This window comes from Myripristis murdjan, chromosome 6 (assembly GCF_902150065.1).
Source record: "Myripristis murdjan chromosome 6, fMyrMur1.1, whole genome shotgun sequence".
Lineage (NCBI taxonomy): Eukaryota > Metazoa > Chordata > Actinopteri > Holocentriformes > Holocentridae > Myripristis > Myripristis murdjan.
In genome coordinates, this window is record NC_043985.1 from 23,109,018 (window position 1) to 23,130,426 (window position 21,409).

Consider the following 21,409-nt stretch of genomic DNA (forward strand, 5'->3'; position numbering starts at 1 on the left):
TTTTAATACCTGAAATGTCTATTTGATTCCCCTTAGAAAATGTGTAATACTTCAAAAAGATTGGCTGGAGCTTCAATATAAACTCTAAAATATTAAATCTGCTGTTTTAACATTTGGGGTATTTTCTTAATTTCCCTGTGTTTTGGATGAAAAATAAAGGCTGCTAACGAGGAAACAAGGCTGATAAGATATATTTATTTACATACATACAAAATCCAAATTACTCACAAACATGTCTGTTTTGCTTTCTTTTTACAGAGTTTGATTCTTATTAACACGAACAGACAGAAGGCAGTACATTTCTTTTACAAATGCAAAAGAAAGTAAACAAAAAAAAGTATCACCACGAACTTGATAGAAGCCCCTTAATCAGCTCTGTGTTCCTGAACAAAGAGTTTAGGAAAAAAAACAGAAGAGGACGAGACATTAAGGCAAGGGCAGGGATACACAGGCCGGAGTAAGGGAACTGAACTCTTTGAAAATGCGTCCTTCTTCCTCAGAACTGAACGGCGGAAGATGAGATATTTAAAAAGGATGGAAAGGAGAAAGATGATGGGGGGGGGCTACACAAGAGTGCAAAGGACAGTCTGACTAAAGTCCTCGAGAGATGGGAAAGTGGTGCGTTCATGATGGACAAGCCGAGACACAAAATATGTTTTTGTGATTAGTCCTGGTAAGCTTTAGGATCTTTTAATGCCGTTTCATACTAATTAAAAGCTGTTTTTGGGCCATTCAATATCCAAATCCATTCAAATGGTTCTGAAAGTGACGCACACAGCAGGTTTAGTGTTAGAGAGCGTCTCTACTGGTTTCTTGTATCTATTCTGGTGGCACACAGCTTTACAATGGAATGTTCTGTGACTTTACTGTCCACGACTAACAGGGTCATGGCGGGAGGAGGAGGAGGGGGGGGGACGCCATGGTCGAAGACTTCTTTTTGTCCATCAGGCACGGTTGGCCTTTTGACATCATCGCCACTCGCACGCCAACAAAACCACATAAAAGGGAAACAACAAAAAACTAAAAACACCGGAGTCTCAGGACAATACGTTTACATCACCCCATGGTGAAAATATATAAAAATGACAATTAGAAATAAATGCAAGAAAGGTACTCTCCCATCACACAGTCACGGTTTGAAAACATTTGTAGTTCACACATTATTTTTGACACTTAAAAAAGTTTGTTGTTGTTTTTTATTTTTATTTTTTTTGACACTTTTCCTCCCTCGGTTTTTGCCGAGGACACTAACATAACGGCCATTTTGTTCAGAGCAACTTGCTCATCAAGATTCTGTGCAAACATTCAATGCATATCCATATGGTAAACATATTTTTATATATATGTATAATATATATATTTATATATCTATAGAACATGACTTTCCGCAAGTTATGGCAGTACTGTCACACACATTTTGTCTTCAAGACAAAATTAGACACACACAAAAGACAACTGCACTGCTTTTCAGATATTTTTTTTTTTTTTAAAGAATGCACATCTTCCACTTAATTACCTTTATTCAGTCACTGTACGTGTTAATTATCACATTATTTACAAACTGACCTAAAAAGTCAAAACCTGCTGAAAAGTGACTTTCATTTCCTGTAAATGTAGATGTACTATCATAGTAATTAAAAACCTTAGCCCTGAAGATTTCAAAAAATACAATAAAGAGGCATCACTTGCATTTGTAAGTGATTCGAAAAATACAAGAAAAGGGCATCGCTTGCATTTTTCAGTGAATCAGTCGACGACAAAATAATGTTAAGGTGGGCTTTAAGTAACATCTATAGAAACTTTGGATGAGACTGAATGGTCAGTGGATGAGATCGAAAGTTCTTTTTTATCATGCCTTAGCACCAATAGCACAGAGGAATAAATATCCCTGCATTAGGTCCAGTACTGATCTCTGCATGCTCCAAGGCCACTAGAACGTTCTGAAAAGAAACAACATTGCATACCTCAAACATGTGGACATTGTGTGCAAAACCATCTAAAAATCAATGCTTCATCAAGAATAAAAGCTTCTTTTTTTTTTTTTTATCTCCCTCTCATCCTAATTTGAGAACATAAAGTGTAACTAAAAGCTTCTCTTTCATCATTGTCAAAGTTCAGGCCTGGATCCCCCTCTAAAGCCTATAATCCAACCACAGGATACGCAATAAAACTTACCTAGAACCTCATCCTGGCTAAAAAGGACAGATCCACAACTCTAAGCTGTCAGAGGAAATATTTGGAGGACATGCGCCATTATTCTTCTTCTTATTATTTTTTTTTGGTTAAAAGCAGTATCTCCTAAGTGTTCAGATGATCAGCCACCAATAGCTATATCTCTAGCCAGTCTCAAACTGCAAACAAGTAAAACCTGGCGATAAACAGCGATTGGGTTCCAACCCACTACTTAGGGAACACTGGCAAAAAGATAATACAAAATAAGCATCTACATGGCTCCACAAAGCACCCAGTGAGCACAGCTCCACTCTGTTCTCCTCAGAAATCAGAGGTTCCCCAGTTCTCAAAGATAGAAAGTGCTTTCCTGCCTCACGTAAGGAACAAACTAGCCTGTTTTAACATCAAATACACCAATTTGTGGGAAGAATCTGAGGGGTGGAGGGCTGACGCAGAGTGTGGGTCAAGTAATTGTGCTCGATCTGGCCAGTAATACCTGCTGTGTAAAGAGTAACTTGAAACAGGAAAGCACTCGGGAACATGAGGGTTTGTCCCGGGACAGACGAGGGGACGAGCTCAGGGGTGCGAGATGATGCCCCACCCTTCTCTTCCTTCCAAGAGTCTGTTTGTGTGAAGGTTTTAAGAAAGGCATCTGGGCTCAGATAAAGGTTATCTGAATATTACGGGTTGAGGTCAGAGGTCAGCACGACTCCTCCAGGGCGTTGACGACCTGCTCCAGGATATCGGGGCAGTAGTCAGCGATCTGCTGAAGCACAGAGTTGGCGTACTCCTGCAGCTCGCCGCTCTCCCTCTCACACACCTCCAGCTCCTGCTCCAGCTGGACGGACAGCACATGGATTAGTGTTTTATTAAGAAAGTTTCCTTCCAAATGTCAAACAGATTTTACACACACTTTTTTTTTTTTTTTTTTATACATTTAGTTTAGATGCATTTCCATCACAGCTACCTCAGAAAACACATTCACAAGAAAAACAGATAGAGCCATGATGCTACAGCTTTATTTAAGTGCATTTCCATCAATATTTATCGCACAATTTCTTTGTGGACAGATAAAATGTTTTTGTCTCGAGCAGCAGTAAAACATATTGCTTTACTGAGGATTTTGTGTGTGTGTGTGTGTTTTTTTTTTTTAATTTGCCATTTCCATACAGCATTTCTTAATTTAGTCTTAATTTGTTTTAAACACCAGGATGAAAAAGCCAGCTGCTGTGAAAGAGGGGCCGCACTGTGTTTGAGTCTGAGCTGAGGAACAGACAGATAAAGAGAGAGAGAGAAAAAAAAATGAGAAAGTGATAGAGACAAGTTTTTCTGGTACCTGTTCAATAGTCTTCTTCTGAAGCTCCTCCTCCCAGTCTGGAGGGTCACTATGGTGATAGTGAGAGGGCGGCGTGAGCTGGCTGAGGATGCTGGGGTCACGGTCGTGGCAGAGGTCTGTCAGGTGGGCAATGTAGAGCTTGAGCTTACTGCGGTTCTGGGAAAGGGCTAGAAGAGGGGGTATCATCTGCAGGGCGGCAACAGAGACAACAAGGGATGGTTAGAGGCAGAGAGAGGAGCATGGGACACATCGATAGAGGAAAAATGGAGGACAAAAAAATCATCAGTTTTAGATGACACACTGTTGAACTCAGGGTATAATGAAGGAATGGCTATGCTCCTGTCCCAGTTGGTTGTACATGGGAAAACAATGAGAACCAAGCACCACTTACACAGAACACAAACACTTTAATAAACTCAAAAATTGAACGTTGGAGAGCAAATAATAAATAAACAAACAAAGCACCATCATAGAGGGATGTCACAAGAATCGATACTTGGGCACCAAATCAATACCAAAATTTTGATTATGATACCTGTACTGGTGCTTTATCGAAAATTTGACACCTCGCTCTGTTACCTAGCCCTGATCTAATGAGGGCTGTCCCATGTGCTGAAACACTTAAAAAATTGCAGGCATGCTTCAAAATATGAACAGATAATCATACTGTTGTTTTTAAAATAATGGAGTTGTGTGCTGAATAGGATTCCTCATTCTTATTTTTGCTATGGTGCTGAATCAGGTGGAATTTCACTGGTACTGGTATCACCTCACAAAACTTTGGTATCGTGACATCCCTGCACATCATCCACATGCAGAGTCAGCCTTTGAATTCATCACCAAACTCATCACCATCTCACCTCTTCATTTTTTGCATGGCTTTTGATTTAGATATAATGTCTAGAGATATATTAACATCTGTAAGTATGAATAAAGAGTGTATTTGTAGACTGATACGTAGACATGTACATCTAAATAACCATGATTATGATTACATGAGTGAGTATTTCTGCAGTGACTGTGCCAGCACAGCACCTGCTTGTGAGCGAGAGTGTGTGTGTGGGTCAACTGTGAGGCACTAATCGTCAGTATCAGAGCAGTGGTACACAAAGCTAAGACGCTCTCGTGTGAGGCAATGACACTGAGCCAGGATCTAAAAAAAAAAAAAAAAAAAAAAAAATCACCTCATCCTCTTAGCTTGTGCACATGCACACACTCTCCGCTGATCCCTATCCCATAAGCCACTAAAATGCAGAAAGCCTCAACAGTGTTAAAGCGCAGAATGAGTGGTGAGATTTGCTCTCATAGAAAGGCTGAATTAACCAACAAGCATCAAACAACCCTCACACCCACAATCAACATTAAAAAAAAAAGGCACAACATGACACAGAGGGAAAAAAAGAACGGCACGAGAGCAAAACAAACACAAATAAAAGAAAACAGGGGAGGACGAGTAAACATGCCATGGAGCAACAATGAAGAAAGGTCTGATTAGTCGGGCTTTTCATACGTGCTCACCCTTCTGAACAAAATGGCTGAGAGAGAAGGGGGAGGGGGGCAAAGGTTGGCTATGCCCAAATACCCTCCTCATCATCCTGTTAGGCACAGAATGAGCCAATCGCAGCGTTAGAAAGGAACATCTGGTTAGTGTGTATACAGGCAAAAAAAAGAAAAATCTTTGGTGTACCTCTCAGAGAGAAAACACAGTTCCCATGAGTCAAGTGAGCATTAGGCAACAAACTTCTTTCACAACACAGAAATTGTCTATGAATCACTTGCAGAAGGAAATTAGACATGTTCTGCTGGTGAACAACAGCAAGGTATAGTCCCAAAATGACCTAAGAGTCTTAGTTTGGCCTAATAGTGGCGCAACAGCAATGGTCATGTGGTCACCAGAAACAACAGGGTTCTTCCTCTGGCGGTCCCGAGTGTCCACAACAAAACTGACAAGATTTAAATAAAAGATATTCGAGTTATCTTGTTCACAGCCAGGATCTGTGGTGGAGTGGAGGTGAATCCATATTCTCCCAGACACTGCCATCTCCAGGATATAAGTACAGACATTTTAGAAAAGGTGATTGCATTGCAAAAGAAAAATGGACCGAGTTAAGTTATGATAAGCTACCTGATCTGGAGAGGGTTTGTGATTGGTTTGGTCAGGGGTGGTCTTCAGATGGTCGTCCTCGTAGTTGTCTGCCATCAGTTTCATTCGGTTCTGAGTCTGCATGTGAAAGAGAGAGAGAAGAAACTTTTGTAAAATGTAGGAGAGAGAGAAATGAGAGGAGAGAGTCGGTGTACGATAAAATAAATCTACAAAGCCACAGCAGTGTGGCTCGGTAGTAGTGTAGAATCCAAAATTAACTTTCAAGGCTGGTAAACAAAAAATTACCTGTGAAATATCATTTTATTGGCCAAAATAATTTACATTTTTTATTTATACATCTCAACTTGTTTTCAGTGTTCACAGAGTTAGGTGCAGCGCAAGATATTCAAAGATATGATCAGATGCAGAGCTTAAATTTAAAGCTTGCTCCATCTCTTATGCAATGGATACATTTCACAGTTCATCATAATGTGACTTCCCACATAGAAATGTTAGGCTCTTTTGAAGGGAAAGCTTTGATGCTAGTGCTCAAGAGTTAACAGCCAATCAGGAGCCTAGATGATACTGAATCATTGATTTTCTTTGACCTGATTGGCTCACAGTCAGAGTGCAGGGACAAAGTTCGAGAGCAGGCAAAGACAAAATACTGTATATAATTGACGCTTCTCAAAAGTTATCATCTCAGAACGTTCACCATCATATGTTCATGTGCAACATAATGTATGTAATCACTGCCAGGCTCTCTGAACTGAAATGCCTCGGTCATGTACCCCATTCATTGACCAGCTACGAGGAGCGCCCCCCACCTGCTGCTTGAGCTGTTGCACCAGTCTGTCCTTCTCCCGTTTCAGCAGAGCCACTTCATCCTGGGTCTTCTTCTTCTTGGAGGAGGACAACTCCAGCAGGGCGATGTTGGCATCCTTCTCGCTGATAGCAGCCAACAGCGCCTCTTGTCTGTTAGGTGGGGACAAAACAAGGTGGTATTTAACCGCACACACAGCTCAATTATAATTTATTATTCATTACACAAAATCATCCTGCCATCAGGGAAAGGCCAGAACTGGATGACATTTCAGCGCATGCAGGTAACAAATCAATAATCTACAGTCTATCTACTTCAATGTGTGTGTGTGTGTGTGTGTGTGTGTGTGTGTGTCTTACTTCATTTCCAGCACCTCCTCTAGGTGTTTCCTGCGTTCAGCTCGCAGGGTGGTGAGGTGAGCCTCTTTCTCACACAGAGACTGCTGGGTGGAGGCCAGCTTGGCCCTCATGGACTCCAACTCCTGCTTCACCTTCTCCATAGCTCCTAGCAGCTCCTCCATCTGGACACACACACACACACACACACACACACACACACACACACACATACACACACAACGACAACTGAAACATGGCCAGAGTAAAAATAGATGACCTAAGTCCATCAGTGAAAGCATAGTGCTTTTCTTCAAGGAAAGATATTTTTGATGAATTGCCAATATTAGTTGCTCTAACAAGAGCCAGAGGCAGACTGTTGGCAGAGGACCAGGGCGTTGCTCTGACACAGGTCAGGGCAAAATGTACCATTAAACTACAGCACTAAAATTAATTTACCTGCTATTTACTTTAAAGGGCACAAGAGTAGCGTTGTTTTGCATCAATGTGGGCTTTAATTACAACTGATTGACCGGACAAATTAATAATTCATCATCAAATGATTAATATGATTGACTGCTTGATGTAAGTGCCAATATTTTAGCGAGCGTAGTCATATTTTCAAGTAAACAGCGGGTAAACACAATAACACTTGACAAAGAAGTGTTGCTGATCACTGATGGAGGTCACAGACACTGGGCTCATACCTTAGACCACTTAAAGTGGGCGTGGTTGGACTCATGCATTGGTTTGAGTGAGTGCTTCTGAGAGGCAGTGTGTAGCAGAGAGAAAACAAGAGAAAATGACAAGCAACTGAGAAAGAGGAGAAAGGCAGACAAACGGAGGAAAGTGAAGAAAGGATGAGAAACAACACAACGGCAGCAAAAAAGGTGAGGGAGAAAGAATCTCAGTATGTAAAGGTGTTTGTTTTCCTCTACGTTTCCCTAAAATATACAGGAGCGTTTACATAATAGTGTGTCGACCTGTAGTTTGAGTAATACCGTGTTTATGTGTGAGTGTAGGGGTTGAGGAGGTAGGCACTGTGTACCTGTTTCTCCTGCAGTGACCTGGCAGCCTCCTCCTGTGCCAGCACCATCTCTCGCTCAGCAGTGATCTGAACGCTCTCTCTCAGGGCCTCCTCCAGCTCCTCGATGCGCTCCGTCTTCTGACGCAGAGTGTCCTGCAGCACAGGGAGGATGGACGTGAGGAGTTTGTTACGAGTTGTGCTGAACGAGGCAGTACAGGCAAATGTGAAGTGAGTCCTATATATACACATACACACACACACACACACACACACACACACACACACACACGCCTCACCTTGACTTGCTGGGAGCTCTCAGACATGTTGTCCTCTCTCTTTCTGGCCTCCTCCATGAGTCGAGCGTTCCTGCTCTTCTCCACCTGCTCCTTGTGCTTCAGAGATGCCACCTTCTTCGACTGGTCCTTCATCTGCCTGCAGGGGCACCGCAGGACACAGGACAGGATTACTCCCATGCTCTTGTTGAAGAAATACGCCAGGGGTTTGGTTCTACTTGACATGTCAGTGCAACTTTGATCATCCACATGTAAATAAATTATAGTAGGGCCCTATAATTTCCGCGATCACGGAATCGCGGACAGAATCGCGGAATTAGCCAACGGAATCTATTTTTAACACGGAATATCGCGGAATTTGACATAATTTGAATGAAATGCTGTTTTTGTGTGGAATATGAACGTATGTCTGGGGAAAATTACATGGAGGGAAGCAAATCTGGGTGGCACAACCCCTCCAGTCGTTTCACCTGCACCTGCACCACCAAGAAAAACACATTACAACAGCTGCAGCGGCATCGTACGAGTCCAAAAGGCAGAGAAACTTTCCAGGCTTTCCAAAGCGAAGAGTTGCCACTCCGCTCTATTTTCACTGGCTAACAGCAGCACACTGGCTTATATATTAGCTTATATATATTAGCTTGTCTATTCAGAGAAGAGGTATCACTTCGGCTTATTTTTCAATCTGTTATCACATGCATACTACTGCTCATTCACTGGTAGCCGAATTGTTAGGTCTGTTTGATAAGTAATTTACATTTTTAAACAAATAATAATTTAACATATTGTTCAATCATTAATAACATATCATTTTCACCTTTTATTGCTATAACAACGTAATTGTTAAATAAATAAAATTGTTACCTCAATTAATTTAAGGTAATTTCTATTCCATTAACATTAAAAACATACTCTTTTTTTGGTAGTAAAATAAGAGTAAAAGGTAAAAACGGAATGCCCAAAAATTAAAACGGAAAAAACGGAATTTGGGAAAAAATAAAACCGAATTTGGGAAAAAATAAAACGGATTTTATAGGGCCCTATTATAGACTGGGGAAAAATCCTGCAAGAAATGTTGAAGTAAGCACTTGGGATGCACTGATTAGGTCTGATTAGCTTATCTTCAGTTGAAATGATGCATTTTACCCAGACTGTCTACTAACAACGGCACATTGTGTACAACTGCACAGTGGTCAGCAGCAGTAAAATTTCAATGTGACACTGCATTTAATAGATTGTTCTTATGGCTGCTTGACATATGTGGCCTATCCATGTGCACATGAATTACAGGTTTTATCTAAACACAGTAACTACATACCTACATGCTTATTCGCCTCTTTACAATGGGAGCAGTTTGACTGGGCAGTTGAAATGGCGATCAGTTATATTAGTGATCGATAAATCCATGCATCCAAAGTAAATATAGCCACGTGTGGCGAATGATGTTTTCAGGTCAGATTTGGACATACACAGATGTGATCTAAGAGAACCTTGACTTTTATAATTGGGTCAAAAAAGTAGCTCATGATGTTGGGATGACAGCTTTAGCCATAGCCATGAAGAATTGCTTCAGTACAAGGAGAGAAGGGTCTGCTAAGAGTCCCACTCAGAGATTTGACTCAGGTGACGTTAATAAGAAGGCAAAAGGGGAAAAAACAGCGAAAAAATCCTAAGAGACAGTACAAAGTTCAATATGTCACAACAAGGCTGAGGCTTGTATCTCACCACACGGTGGGGAGGTAAGGGTGAGAGTGTGTAAGGAATAAAGGGAGAGAAACACGGCGAGAGGGGCAGGACTCTGAAGAAAAAGGATAAAGATACCATGACCAGTGGAGGGAAGAAAGCGAGAGCAGATACTAACCTGGAGGCCAAACTGGTGAAGTGAGAGATTTCCAGTGTAAAGATAGGAAGGCAGGAAAGAGAAAAACAGATTCAGAGGCCAGGAAGAAGAGAAAATATGAAAGAGTGAAGATGAAAAGAGACCTCACACGGACACACAGTGGTGGACAAAATACAAGAAACACAACATGGAAACTGACTTTAACTTTGAAGTAACTGCATCATAATTACAAAGGCAGCTTTATAGGTGGGTCATATTAAATTAAATGGCAACAGGGAAGGATGCATAGACAGACATGTAACAGGATGGATGCTGAACACCACAAAAGCACGGCTTGAAAAATTACCACAGAGCTGAATTAAAACCTCTGTGGTATAGACTACAAACACCACTTTATGAGCATCAAAAAGATGCATGGCTGCCAATCAGAAACCATTATCTAGGACCAGTGGGCAGCAGCAGATAATATAGTGCAAGTAGCACAAAACGTACATTTTACAAGACCGGATGCACCTTATTGTGCAAATACTAATTCTTGTCATGTCCCCAAGATCATAATGACCCAAGTGTGGTCTTATGAACACCAGGTTACAAACGCCCTCCATGGCCTACCTAATGAGCATCTCTATATGTGTGTAGCCCTGTACCTTAACTTGATATTAATATGTTAGGTGTTGTTTTGTCTGACCGCTGGAAATTCATACAGCCACCAGGATGTGACCACACCCGACCCACCTCTCCAGCTCACTGATCTTCTTGTCCTTGTCGTTCTTCTCATTCTCCATCTCTCGAAGTATCTCCAGCAGGCGGTCCACCTCAGCCTGAGCCTTCCCAGAATCTTCTTTGTGGCGAGCCACTTCCTGCTCCAAGTTGGCGATGCGCTCGGCCAGCTCAGTGTTGGCCTGCGCCTCTAGGGCTGCGGTCTGAGCCTGACAGGAGACAAGACAGCACTTATTAGCAAGCAGCTAGACTGATTGATTGAGCGAGCCGAAGGGGAAACATAATGGAGACACCAGTTTTATTTGATGCCTTTATCATCTAATGTGAACATCCAGTGGCATCATGTTCAGTTTCAAATTTGTAGTATCTCACTCTTTTGAGCTGATTCTCCAGTTTGAGGCATTCCTCCCTTTTCTGCTCCAGAGCTATCTCCAGACTCTTCAGCTTGGAGTCTTTCTTCAGTCCCGAGGAGGCCAGGGAGGACGCATGTTCCTTCAGGTCCAACAGTGAGGTCTGGACACGCACACACACACACAGATCAACTTATTCCAGTTATCAAAATGAGTAGAGCATGAGACCAATGAGACTGAAAATTTATTAGATTTCCCTCAGCCATCCATGACTCATTACAAAGTGTGACTAACCAAAGAAGCAAGGTCTCACTGTATTAATAGAACAGTAGAAATAACAGAAGAGTGTGTCTGTGTTTGTGTTACCGTGTGTTTTTGCATCTCTTTCTCACCTCCCTGTCTGACAGGTCTCCCTGCACTATACTCAGTTTCTCCTTCAGCTCTTTCATTTCCCTCTTGCTAGAGTCGAGCTCCTCTGCCTTCTCCCGGTCGTCTCTGTCTCGCTGCTCCTTTAGACGCTCAATTATGCGCTCCTGTGAGGAGGCGGAGGAAATGATCACACACACTGCCCTGACAAATATAATCAGTCAATCACCCACACATGCATCCTCACAAATAAACACACAGCTCAAATTTGCTGTTGCACAAACACACACCTTCTCTGCCAGAGACTCCTCCAATGTGGTTAGAGCAGTATCAGTATTGGAAGTGTCTGCCTGCAAAGACTTGACTCTCTCCTTCAGGCTGCTCATCTGCTTCTCCTTGTCCCTCAGCTGCTCCTGCAGGTTCTCTATCTGCAGGCGAAACAGACACAGCCACTGTCAGACAAACACAGGGCACTGCATTGTTTGTTGATGGATGCAGTGTCGTGATTAGTTCGTGCAACAAATGCTTTGACAAGGCTCCTGCTCCAAATGTGTTGGCCTAACCTTCTTTTGCAGCACGTTGACTTTGCGCTCCTTAACCTCCAGCATGTCCTTGAGGTCGTGGATCTCCCCATTCAGTGTACCCTTCTCCTCTGACATTTCCTGTATTTGCTTGCTCTTCTTATTCAGAGTTGCCTCCTTCTCCTCCAGGCGCAGGCGCAGGGCATCCACCTGGCCAGGAGAGGGCAAGGGGCAATAAGAACGCAGACAGGCTGTGATTACTGTTCTACCAAGGCAGAAGGTTAATGTGCAAACTTTCTCAATATACAAAATGTGTTCAGAAGAAAGGTATTCAGTGCAACTAGAGGCTTAACAATTAATTCATTGCATCAGTTATAAATACTACCATTCATTCACTGGGCAGCTCTTTGCAGCTCTTTTCGAGTGTATATGAGCATGTAAACCTCTTCCCCCTGTGATGCTGCTGCAAATATGTCCAAATATGTCTAGGCCTCTGGATTAGAGGGAGTGAATGTGTATGTCTCATACCTCAGTCTGTAAAATGGCAGCTCGCTGCTCCTTGGCGGTAAGGGACTCTTTGAGGACTTCAATGTGCTGCTTGCTGTCTGAGAACTGGTTGGTGAGTGTCTCCAGTTTAGTCTGCAGACCGAGGAGCTCGGTGTCCTTCCTGGAGAGGTCCTGCTTCACCTGCTCCATCTGAAAAAGAGGATATAGAGCAATGAAGATGAAAGTCAGGAAAGACCAGAGAACTGCTTTATGAGGGCAAACGGAGCTGCAAACAAAACCATTTCATATTGTCCCTGACCTTGTTCTTCATGAACTTGGTGTGGCTGCGGTACACCTCCATCTGCTTCATCTCCTCCTGGCGCTCCTCGCAGCTCAGGAGTCCATTGGATTTCAGCATCAGCAGCTCCTCCTCCATGTCCCTCAGATTACGCTCCATTGAACTGATTTTAGCATCCTGAGATTAATAAACAAGGTGTTTACAAACATGGTAAGCATACATGTGAACACACAAAACACTTGCATACTCTCTCTCTCTCTCACACAAGCACATAATGTCTCTCTTTTCAAAGTGCTCACTTTCATGTCAATGACAGTCTGAAGAGCCTTGGTTTTTGTGGACTCAGGGGTTCCCTCGTAACGGCGGTGAAGCTCCTGTTGGACAAGAGGTAGAACAAAATGTACGGTATGTAACAATGCTGGTACAATGTCAGGGCAATTGTTGAAAAGGGTAAAAACATAACAGCTGGTAAACTAAACCATGTGGTTTATGTTTCTTATAGTTTCCCTGGATGTTACCTCTCTCAGCGCACCAATCTCTCGTTCTCTCTGTTCCAATAAACTCTCAAGGTGATGCCTGTGCATCTCTGCATCAGCCAGCCTCCTGGTCCGCTCTTGGTCCTCCTCTGATGCCTTGGCAGACGGCCCTGGAGCAGCAAACATTATAGCAAATTGGTGATTGTAACACAGTGGACAAGTACCAAGAAACAGTGCCGTAATTGCAAGGTCACAGGTTCAATGCCCACAACAGCCAATTTGTCCATCAATAGGTATGCATCCAATCAAGCAAGACCCTGAACCTCTACTGAGCCCCTGTACTGTAAAACACTATTAGCCTGCGTGGATATTTTCAGCACCTTTGCTCTGCAGCATCTCCAGCAGTTTCTTGATGGACTCATCTCGGGCTCCCAGGGTCTGCTTCTGTGTGTCAATCCTCAGCTCCATCTCCTCCAGGGTCTTCCTCAGGAGGAAGAGCTCTTTGGCCTGCCTTTCATGCTCGCCCTGCAGCCGCCGGTAGTTCTCCTCTGTGGGTTCGGAGGTCAGGGCCAGGTCACGACCCTGGCTGGCAGGGTCCTGCTGGAGCAGCTGGTTCAGGTCCCTCTGGATCCTCAGCTCATCCTGCAGGGCCTGCACAGTCATCTGGAGGTGCTGGGAACAGATAAAGTGGATTTGCTTTTTGTTGACCAAGATGTTCATCTATTAATTTGTCTGTTTGCCAACCTGTCTGTTAAAAAGGACATCAAGGGATAAGAGGGGTTGTTTGTGAGAATATGTTATGTGAGTCAAATCAAATCCATCCATCTTCATGAGAATAGATCCCAGGCATAATATTGTGTTACAGGCCTCTAATCATGCCTGAAAATTTCGTGATGCTCTGAAAGGTGCACCCGTCTCTGCCTGGCCTTGTGGACAGTCTTACATTTCGTGCCCAGAGAAATACAAGTGGTGAAACACAATCAGCCCAGTATAGTATTGCATTGTTTGTGGCATTTGAAGCCACAAGCTCTTGGCAGTGCTGCTGTGAGGCAGAAACACAGTGCTGTATTACACTCCCCGGTCTGAAGCAGCTGTGAGCCTTTTCAGACAACAGAACAAAGAGAGAAGTCAGTGTCTGCCTCCATTGCTTTCTCAACCCCCCCCCCCCCCCCCCCCAGCCCCTCTTCGCTCTCTCCTCTCGCTCTCTGCAGTTTCACACAAATGCTCACCTGCTTTGCTCACTCTCGCCCTAGCTCTTGCCTCCGATACTCTCACTAACCCTCCCTTTCCATCACCCTCTCCACCCTGTGACTAAGGCTGACTCACTGCTGTGACTGCACCCCCTCTCCCTCCCCATCCCGACACACACACACACACACCTTCTCCACCCCCCATGTTCTCGCTCTCTGTGCCTGAGGAGAGACAACAGTCAGGCGTTTCAGAGTGAGGACAGCATAAAGAGAAATGTGATGCACTAACTATACTGATCCAAACAGATAAGCTCGCAGTACGTCACAACACATACCACACACACAACCGATGCACACACACACACACACCTCCACAGCAGACTGACTATATCAGAGACAAACATAACACTTGCACAGAGGTGCATATGTTCTCTCTCTTTATCTCTCCTTCTCTTTTCCTCATAAATCTCGTGTTATATTTACTTAAATCCACCATTATTAGTTGATGAAATACTAGTATTTAGCAATATAAATTAGATATTTTATCCATGTGGCAAAGAAGGTTTGGTAAGTATGGCTGACTGATGGACAAATTAAAAATCACAGTGTCTTAACCTGATAACCTGATAACCTGATATTGAGTGACAGACCAGCTGCAATAGTCTAAAATTGCTTTCGTGTAATGCAACCTTTAAAACTGTGAAAAGACAACACATGCCCTTATAACAATTTTACAATGTCCAAAATCCTGGATGACATCTAGTCTCATATCGCTATATCAATATAGCATCAATGTGTCATCCACTCTATTAGCAGGTAACAGCCACTAGTTATTAGCCGATATATGTGCTGTTTTGCTGGGAAAAGGACTATGACAGCCATTTCACAGCGAGGCACATTTAGAGACGAGGTTACAGCAGTCACTTATCACAGAGGATGGAGTAATAAACGTCTTATCATGGGGATTTCAGGAGGTTTGCGACAACAGCACAAATCAACACAGCAAGCACAAACATCATACGTCCATCGAAATGACATGAACGCACGTGACAGCGAACACACAGTCCCAGACACATACGTGTAAACACACATGCGCAGACGCACAGATAGGCAATTGGATCCTCACTCCATGGGGGCGTACAGTTTAACAGAAGGGGTAATTAGCCAGATGCCTTTGTGTGTTTGTGCACGTGTGTGTATGTGTGTATGCATGGAGGGGGGGCTAACATACAAAAGCAGATATCTTTAAATTACAGCGCCCACTGATTAGCTTTGTGCTAGTGGGGCATTACTGGAAATTAGTCCACAGTGTGACTCTGTGACTCAGCAGGAGTGAAAACAGCAAATTATACAGATCTGCCCATCCACTACACTACAGTCATTAATGGATTAGACCATGGGCAGGATGCTCAGGGAGAAAACAGTAACGATTCACAGTGAAGGAAGGATGATTTTTCTTCAACAATCAAATAATTTGCACTATTTCCATGTTATGCTGTGTATTTAAAATCAGAACATACACCAACATTTTATTCAGTTATTCTGATGATGCATTTAAATGTTAAACCTCTGGATATATGCACACACAAGTGCATATCTGCATACGTATGCACTTGCATATGCAGAACAGGGAATTAACCTCAACTTCAAGCCAGAGGAGAGGAGCGAAGGAGAAAAATGGAAATGAGAGAGCAGAAGATTGATAAGGTGAGAGTATGTGAGCGACAGAAGTAGAAACATGGAATGGAAGTGAGCGAAGACTGATGCCAGGAATTTTCATAAATGTTCAAAGCAGCAGGCATGAAAGGGCAGCTTGGTAAAATCTTGTAAGTTAAAGAGACGGGAATCAAAGGCAATATGCTTCTTTACTCAAAGTGACACACATACACACATACACACACACACACACACACACACACACATCCATTTTACACACCCCATAGGACTCTTTCCCTCTAAACCTAGGCTGTTCTCATTAGCTTGATGTTAAATACCCATCCCAAAAGAAAAATAATTAAACTGTTTTCAACTTTGGCATGAATTTCCTTAACAGAAATTTTATGACACATAGTACATCAGCCATTAAAATTCAATACACCTCATCACTTGCTACCAACACTTAATGAACTATGAAGATAAACAAGGGTTAATATTCAGACACATAAATTAAAGTACTTCCTTTTTAGAGGGCAAGTGATGTTCCCGAGAGTAGGTTTACCCCATCACTGATAACTGTGACAAAATTCTTCAATTCATTTCTTATTCTCTGCAGTGGTTAAACTACTTCACACACATACCCAGCTTTTACATCTGCATCCATTTTTATCCTGTTCACTACATCCAACAATTTCTAAAACATACAGAGATGCTAATGCAGACATTAAACCTACACTCTCTTTGATCTATTAAGGACGTGCATATAGCTGCATATAAGAGGATTAAATAGATGTTCCTAAAGCTGCCTCAAACCTATGCTGAGAGAGAGTGAAGAAAGAGAGAGGAAGAGAAACACACTTTTATTAAACCGGGCAAGCTCAATAAATAGCTTTTCTTGAGCCAAATATGTTTGACCCTTGCTGATAGATGGTTACCCAAAGTGAATAAAATATGTGTAAAAGATATGAAATATGAATTCTGAGTTCAGAGAGAATTATTTACTCAAACAATCACTTCACAATTGCTTGTCACAACAAACATGCCTAATATGTATCTGCATTGTTGGCCTGAACATCCACAAAGGTCAAATTCGGCAACACTCACCTGCGTTTCATCTTGAACAACACGATATTGCTCCTTCCACACAGTAATCTTAGAAACCTCATCTTTCCGGAGAGCTCGCTCCTTTTTCAACTCGGGGCTCCAGAAGGTCTTGATGGAGTTCATGGAGGAGCTGAGCTTGCTCTCCTTCACCTCCACTTCTCGTCGCAGTAACTCATTCTCGCGCAGAACCTGACACAGCAGGATAAAAGAAGCAGCTCACAAACACACACCATCTGTCGTACCTAATGTATCAACCTTATCACCAAGAGCAAACCTTTAACATGGAAGTAAATGCGGGGGGAAATATACCTCTTTGAGTTGGGCCTGCAGGTCCAGTATGGTGTTGTCCCTGGCCTGCCTCAGAGAGTGCGGCACAGTGGAGGCCATGTGATGGTCCCCAAAAGCCAGAGCATCACCTGCCATCACACCCGCAGGCAGGACAGCGTTGGCAGGCACTGAGGTGGCAATGTTGGGGGTGCTGGCTGCCACGCCACCACTGCTGCCGCCCCTTGACCCATATGTCACCCTCTGTCTCCCCATGGTTGTCACTGTGCCACCACTTTTAGGCAGGTGGTCAGCTGCCATGGCAACCTCGTTGTCACTCAGGTACATCGGTCCTGAGGTGGCGTAAGCCGCGTTGAGAGACTGGATGTTCTCCATGGAGAGGGTTTTACCACCTGCTCCTCCAGGGCCACCTCCGCTGCCTCCAGTGCTGTTAGTGCGGCGGTGTCCCATTCGAGGAGAGCGGGGAAGGCGAGGGGAGCGGCCAGATCCCTGATTGCTACCACCACCTCCATCTCTTCCTCCACTATGATTGGCATCCCCTCTGCCTACAGAGCGGGCACTGCCGTACATCTTCTGCTAAATAGAAGAATGGAAGCGACAGCAAAACTGAATGTGAGATTGCAAGCCTGTGCGTATATTCTCACTGATTTTGTGGCTACAACTATCACCAGTCCCGTAAGTATGTTTCAACGGGAGTCAGCCGGGACAGTGTTCACGATATATTAAGAGTTCTCTTGCTCCACACATTCAGTGACAGGCAGGGCTGATGGACTTGCTCTCTTCAAACTACAGCTGCCACATCCAGTCTTCTTAACATACAACACCAATCTGCAAAGAAAATACAAAAATAAAAATAAAAATAAAAAATCAGTCTGCCATGCTCAGTGGAAGGACAGAAATATTGCCTATTATCAGTGGATAAGACCAAGGCAGGTTAAACTGACAGAGTAACATTGAAAGCCGATCGAATTAGGATGAATGCCTGGTTGCACTACTTCAAACAAGGCTGTGGTTCACAATATGGGGTCCTGAGATCTCCAGAGGTCCTTGAAGGGACTCCAGGTGATGCTCACTCACATTAAGAATAGCTGAATTTTATTTTAGTTACCACTTTTAAGTTAACACAGTAAGAGAACACAAATGTCCATGGGCTTCACACACTTACAGTACACACTGTAGACAGTTACATAATTCTGTATTAAGTAACATGCAACAACAAATCTTCTCAGATAGGGTTTCTTAGGGCGGATTATGTACAAATAGGACCTAAAGGCTGTTTATGGTCACTGACATAAGAAAAGGTTTGAGAACACTACTTGAATTAATGCAAAAACCTGTTAAAGCCAGTGTAACGTTAAAGCCAACTAAGTCTCGCCAGTCATTTTTTTTTTTAGCCTTAAATTTGCAAATTGATATCATCCAGGTAAGACTTCAAGCAGTTTTACTTGGTGCTCCGAACGACCTTCTGATTCTTTGGATCTGAAATCTTTCGGATTTTGCGCTCAGGTCTTCCCTTTTTCTATTTGTCATCTACATTTCCAAGACAGGCTTTTAACGCTAATGTTAGCTGGCAGTCTGCGTGGCCTTACTAGCAGCTAACATCCCAGCTAACCACAGGCTGATAATGCTACCGTTACATATTCCCTGTAGAAATACGGGAGTTTGTGTCGACACGTGTGTATTTACGGATCATAAATTATGACTGCGATCCCAGATTTGAATCTGAGTAATTTTACCAAGGCTGCTGACGCTGCCGATTAAAACTAGCAAGAGAATGAAAAGGGGATTGTCCATGGTGGACACTGCAAGGAAAAAATCTCCTCCCTGCTTGTAAAATTGAACATAGATAGAGGCGGTGCTGTGTGGAAACAGTTACATGTCTGATGTGATTACATCGGTCGAGGCAGTGACAAAATGTCATTTGTTAAGCCCCGGTTGGAGCATTTTTGCATGATTGTAACGGTAACATACGATACAACGTTAACCAGGTTTGCTTTGGAGACACCCAAACCATATCCATTTTCCTCTCCCACCATTGAAGGGCTGCTCGTTTGAGCTACGCTTTTATTCATTCACAAGGCTCGCATACCTTGCTACAAATCTCGTAATCATCAAGGAAAGTGGCAAAATATCACAGACGTGTAACATGGCTCATTTTAACACACGGTGGCTATACCATCCAATTTATGTGGTCAAGCAGAACCTGTATTTTTTTTCGCGCTAACACAATAGCCACTGGTGAAGATTTCTTCAAAAAAAAAAACTACCTTCTCGTTGTCCGGTGGAGGTCAAATTGGCGTCAATGTTGAATCCTCTATCGAGTTCAAATCGACTGCAAAAACGGTCATTTTCTTCTAATTCCTCGATAGATGTCTATCTGATTTTCCCATCTTTTGCCAGCGATAGCAGCGGCTCTGGAGAGCCAGGCGCTTCAGTGACGTCAAGCCTGCGATGCGCGTTCACGGTCGCCTTCGCCACGCTTGAATTTCGAACGCGCGGTCACGACTGTATGGGGGTTAATGGGGGTAAATGCAGACAGCAACTGTGAGCAGTCATATCCACGTTTAGACTGTAAAATAGATCCTACATCGTGGAAAAAGTAGAAGCCCTGGTCTGTGGTGACTGTTTCAAAAATAAAAATGCAGCTAGCTGACAAGAGAGCTGTTCAGCACTAGTCATTTTAGAATATTCCCCTCTGATATCATCAGTAAATGAATAGGAAAACGGTCTGTAGATAATTCCTACTTTTGCAGACATGAACATGCAGAGTTGTGGCAGGCTATGCCAAAGAAAAAAAAATCTACATTCAGCATGTTCAGACAAAGAATGCCAGTAGAGGGCGATATTTACCAAGGAAAATGCATTCATGAAACGGTTGCAGGAAAAATAAATACATAAGAGGCTCTATCTATATCTATCTACATGCATCAATATTAACTAGTTGTGACGGAAATTTGTCTTTTAAAAGTGCAGTCAAAAGCAGTACGAACTGTAATAAGCATATAAAGAACTAATTTTAGCTTACTTCAAACAAGAGGGCGACCCAGGCACTCCAAGTCAAATTTTAGCCTGTTTTAGTGATAATATGTAACAGAGCTTATAATGACCCTATATAGACCTATTTACAGGCATGCAGATTTGTTATTTTACAACACAGACAGCTATAGTAGGAGGGAGAGTGTGGAGGAATTCCAAATTTGCTTCTGGAATAACTATATATAACAGAACATATTGTTATTTGGAGTGAAAAAATGGGCAAAATGGAATGTAACTTTATAGGCCCTGGGCTGGGTTCTTTGCTCTGGAGTAGAATGACTGATGACAGCTGCTGTCCAATCTATGCCCAGACTTACTCAGTTCCATTTAAATTAAGAATAAGTACACAAGTCACGAGAATATCAGACTATTCCAGCAAGCCACACCACACCCAGAGCATATCCTCTCAGACTGGCTGATAGCCCTATGCTTGTTTCATTTGGGGCTTATTACTAGATCGGGTGTCTCTGTGATTTATTCACACTGATCTCTTAGCTCTATAGTTAGATTAATGTTGAGATGGCCTGCTCAATTATTAATGCAAGGGAACAGCATGCACAGTACCACCACATTTTGAGCTGAGTTTGATTTTACCCTCACCAAGTGCCGACTGAGAGGAGGCGGGCAGGTCTTGGATAAGCATGAAAGGGTGGCCATAACCCTGAGCAAATGCATCCAAATGCCCTCCAAAAGTGGCACATGTAGGTTATTACACCCTGCAACTTAAACGCCTAGCAGGAGCTGTATCAGACAGCATGTCCTCACAGGAGAAAACTTATTTTAAATAGTACAACTAATAATAATTAAATGATTATTCAAAGTAGGATATTCCATATTCAAATAGACATATGCACAAATTATACTGTAAGATAACAAGCGAGTTGTAATAACGTATTTGTCATACCGCCTTTGAGCTCATCTCCAAGTGATAAATGAAGTTGCACATTTGGCTGGTTAGAGGAACATGTGTGTCACTGCTGAATTTTTTGCTGCAGTCATTTTGTAGTTCACA

At 42.9% G+C, this 21,409-nt stretch overlaps 1 protein-coding gene across 3 annotated transcripts; it reads right to left on the bottom strand.

Annotated features, from left to right (window-relative positions):
- Nucleotides 1-175: 175 nt before the first annotated feature.
- On the bottom strand, nucleotides 176-19,820 carry LOC115360184 (ELKS/Rab6-interacting/CAST family member 1). Of its 3 annotated transcripts, XM_030052886.1 has the most exons (22): nucleotides 19,629-19,820; nucleotides 17,386-18,189; nucleotides 17,077-17,265; nucleotides 13,507-13,798; nucleotides 13,169-13,296; nucleotides 12,950-13,024; nucleotides 12,672-12,827; nucleotides 12,395-12,562; nucleotides 11,909-12,076; nucleotides 11,636-11,773; nucleotides 11,372-11,512; nucleotides 11,002-11,142; nucleotides 10,645-10,838; nucleotides 9,931-9,942; nucleotides 8,073-8,208; nucleotides 7,798-7,929; nucleotides 7,457-7,510; nucleotides 6,774-6,934; nucleotides 6,419-6,566; nucleotides 5,634-5,729; nucleotides 3,509-3,694; nucleotides 176-3,010 (listed from the first exon to the last, which is right to left on the bottom strand). In XM_030052886.1, exons 2-22 carry the CDS (start codon nucleotides 17,929-17,931, stop codon nucleotides 2,873-2,875), a joined length of 3,399 nt encoding a protein of 1,132 aa, XP_029908746.1. In that variant the 5' UTR covers nucleotides 17,932-18,189; nucleotides 19,629-19,820; the 3' UTR covers nucleotides 176-2,872. The 3 variants fall into 3 exon arrangements, with proteins under 3 accessions (XP_029908746.1, XP_029908744.1, XP_029908745.1); XM_030052884.1 differs by lacking the exon at nucleotides 7,457-7,510; XM_030052885.1 differs by lacking the exons at nucleotides 7,457-7,510; nucleotides 9,931-9,942.
- Between the last annotated feature and the right edge of the window lie 1,589 nt (nucleotides 19,821-21,409).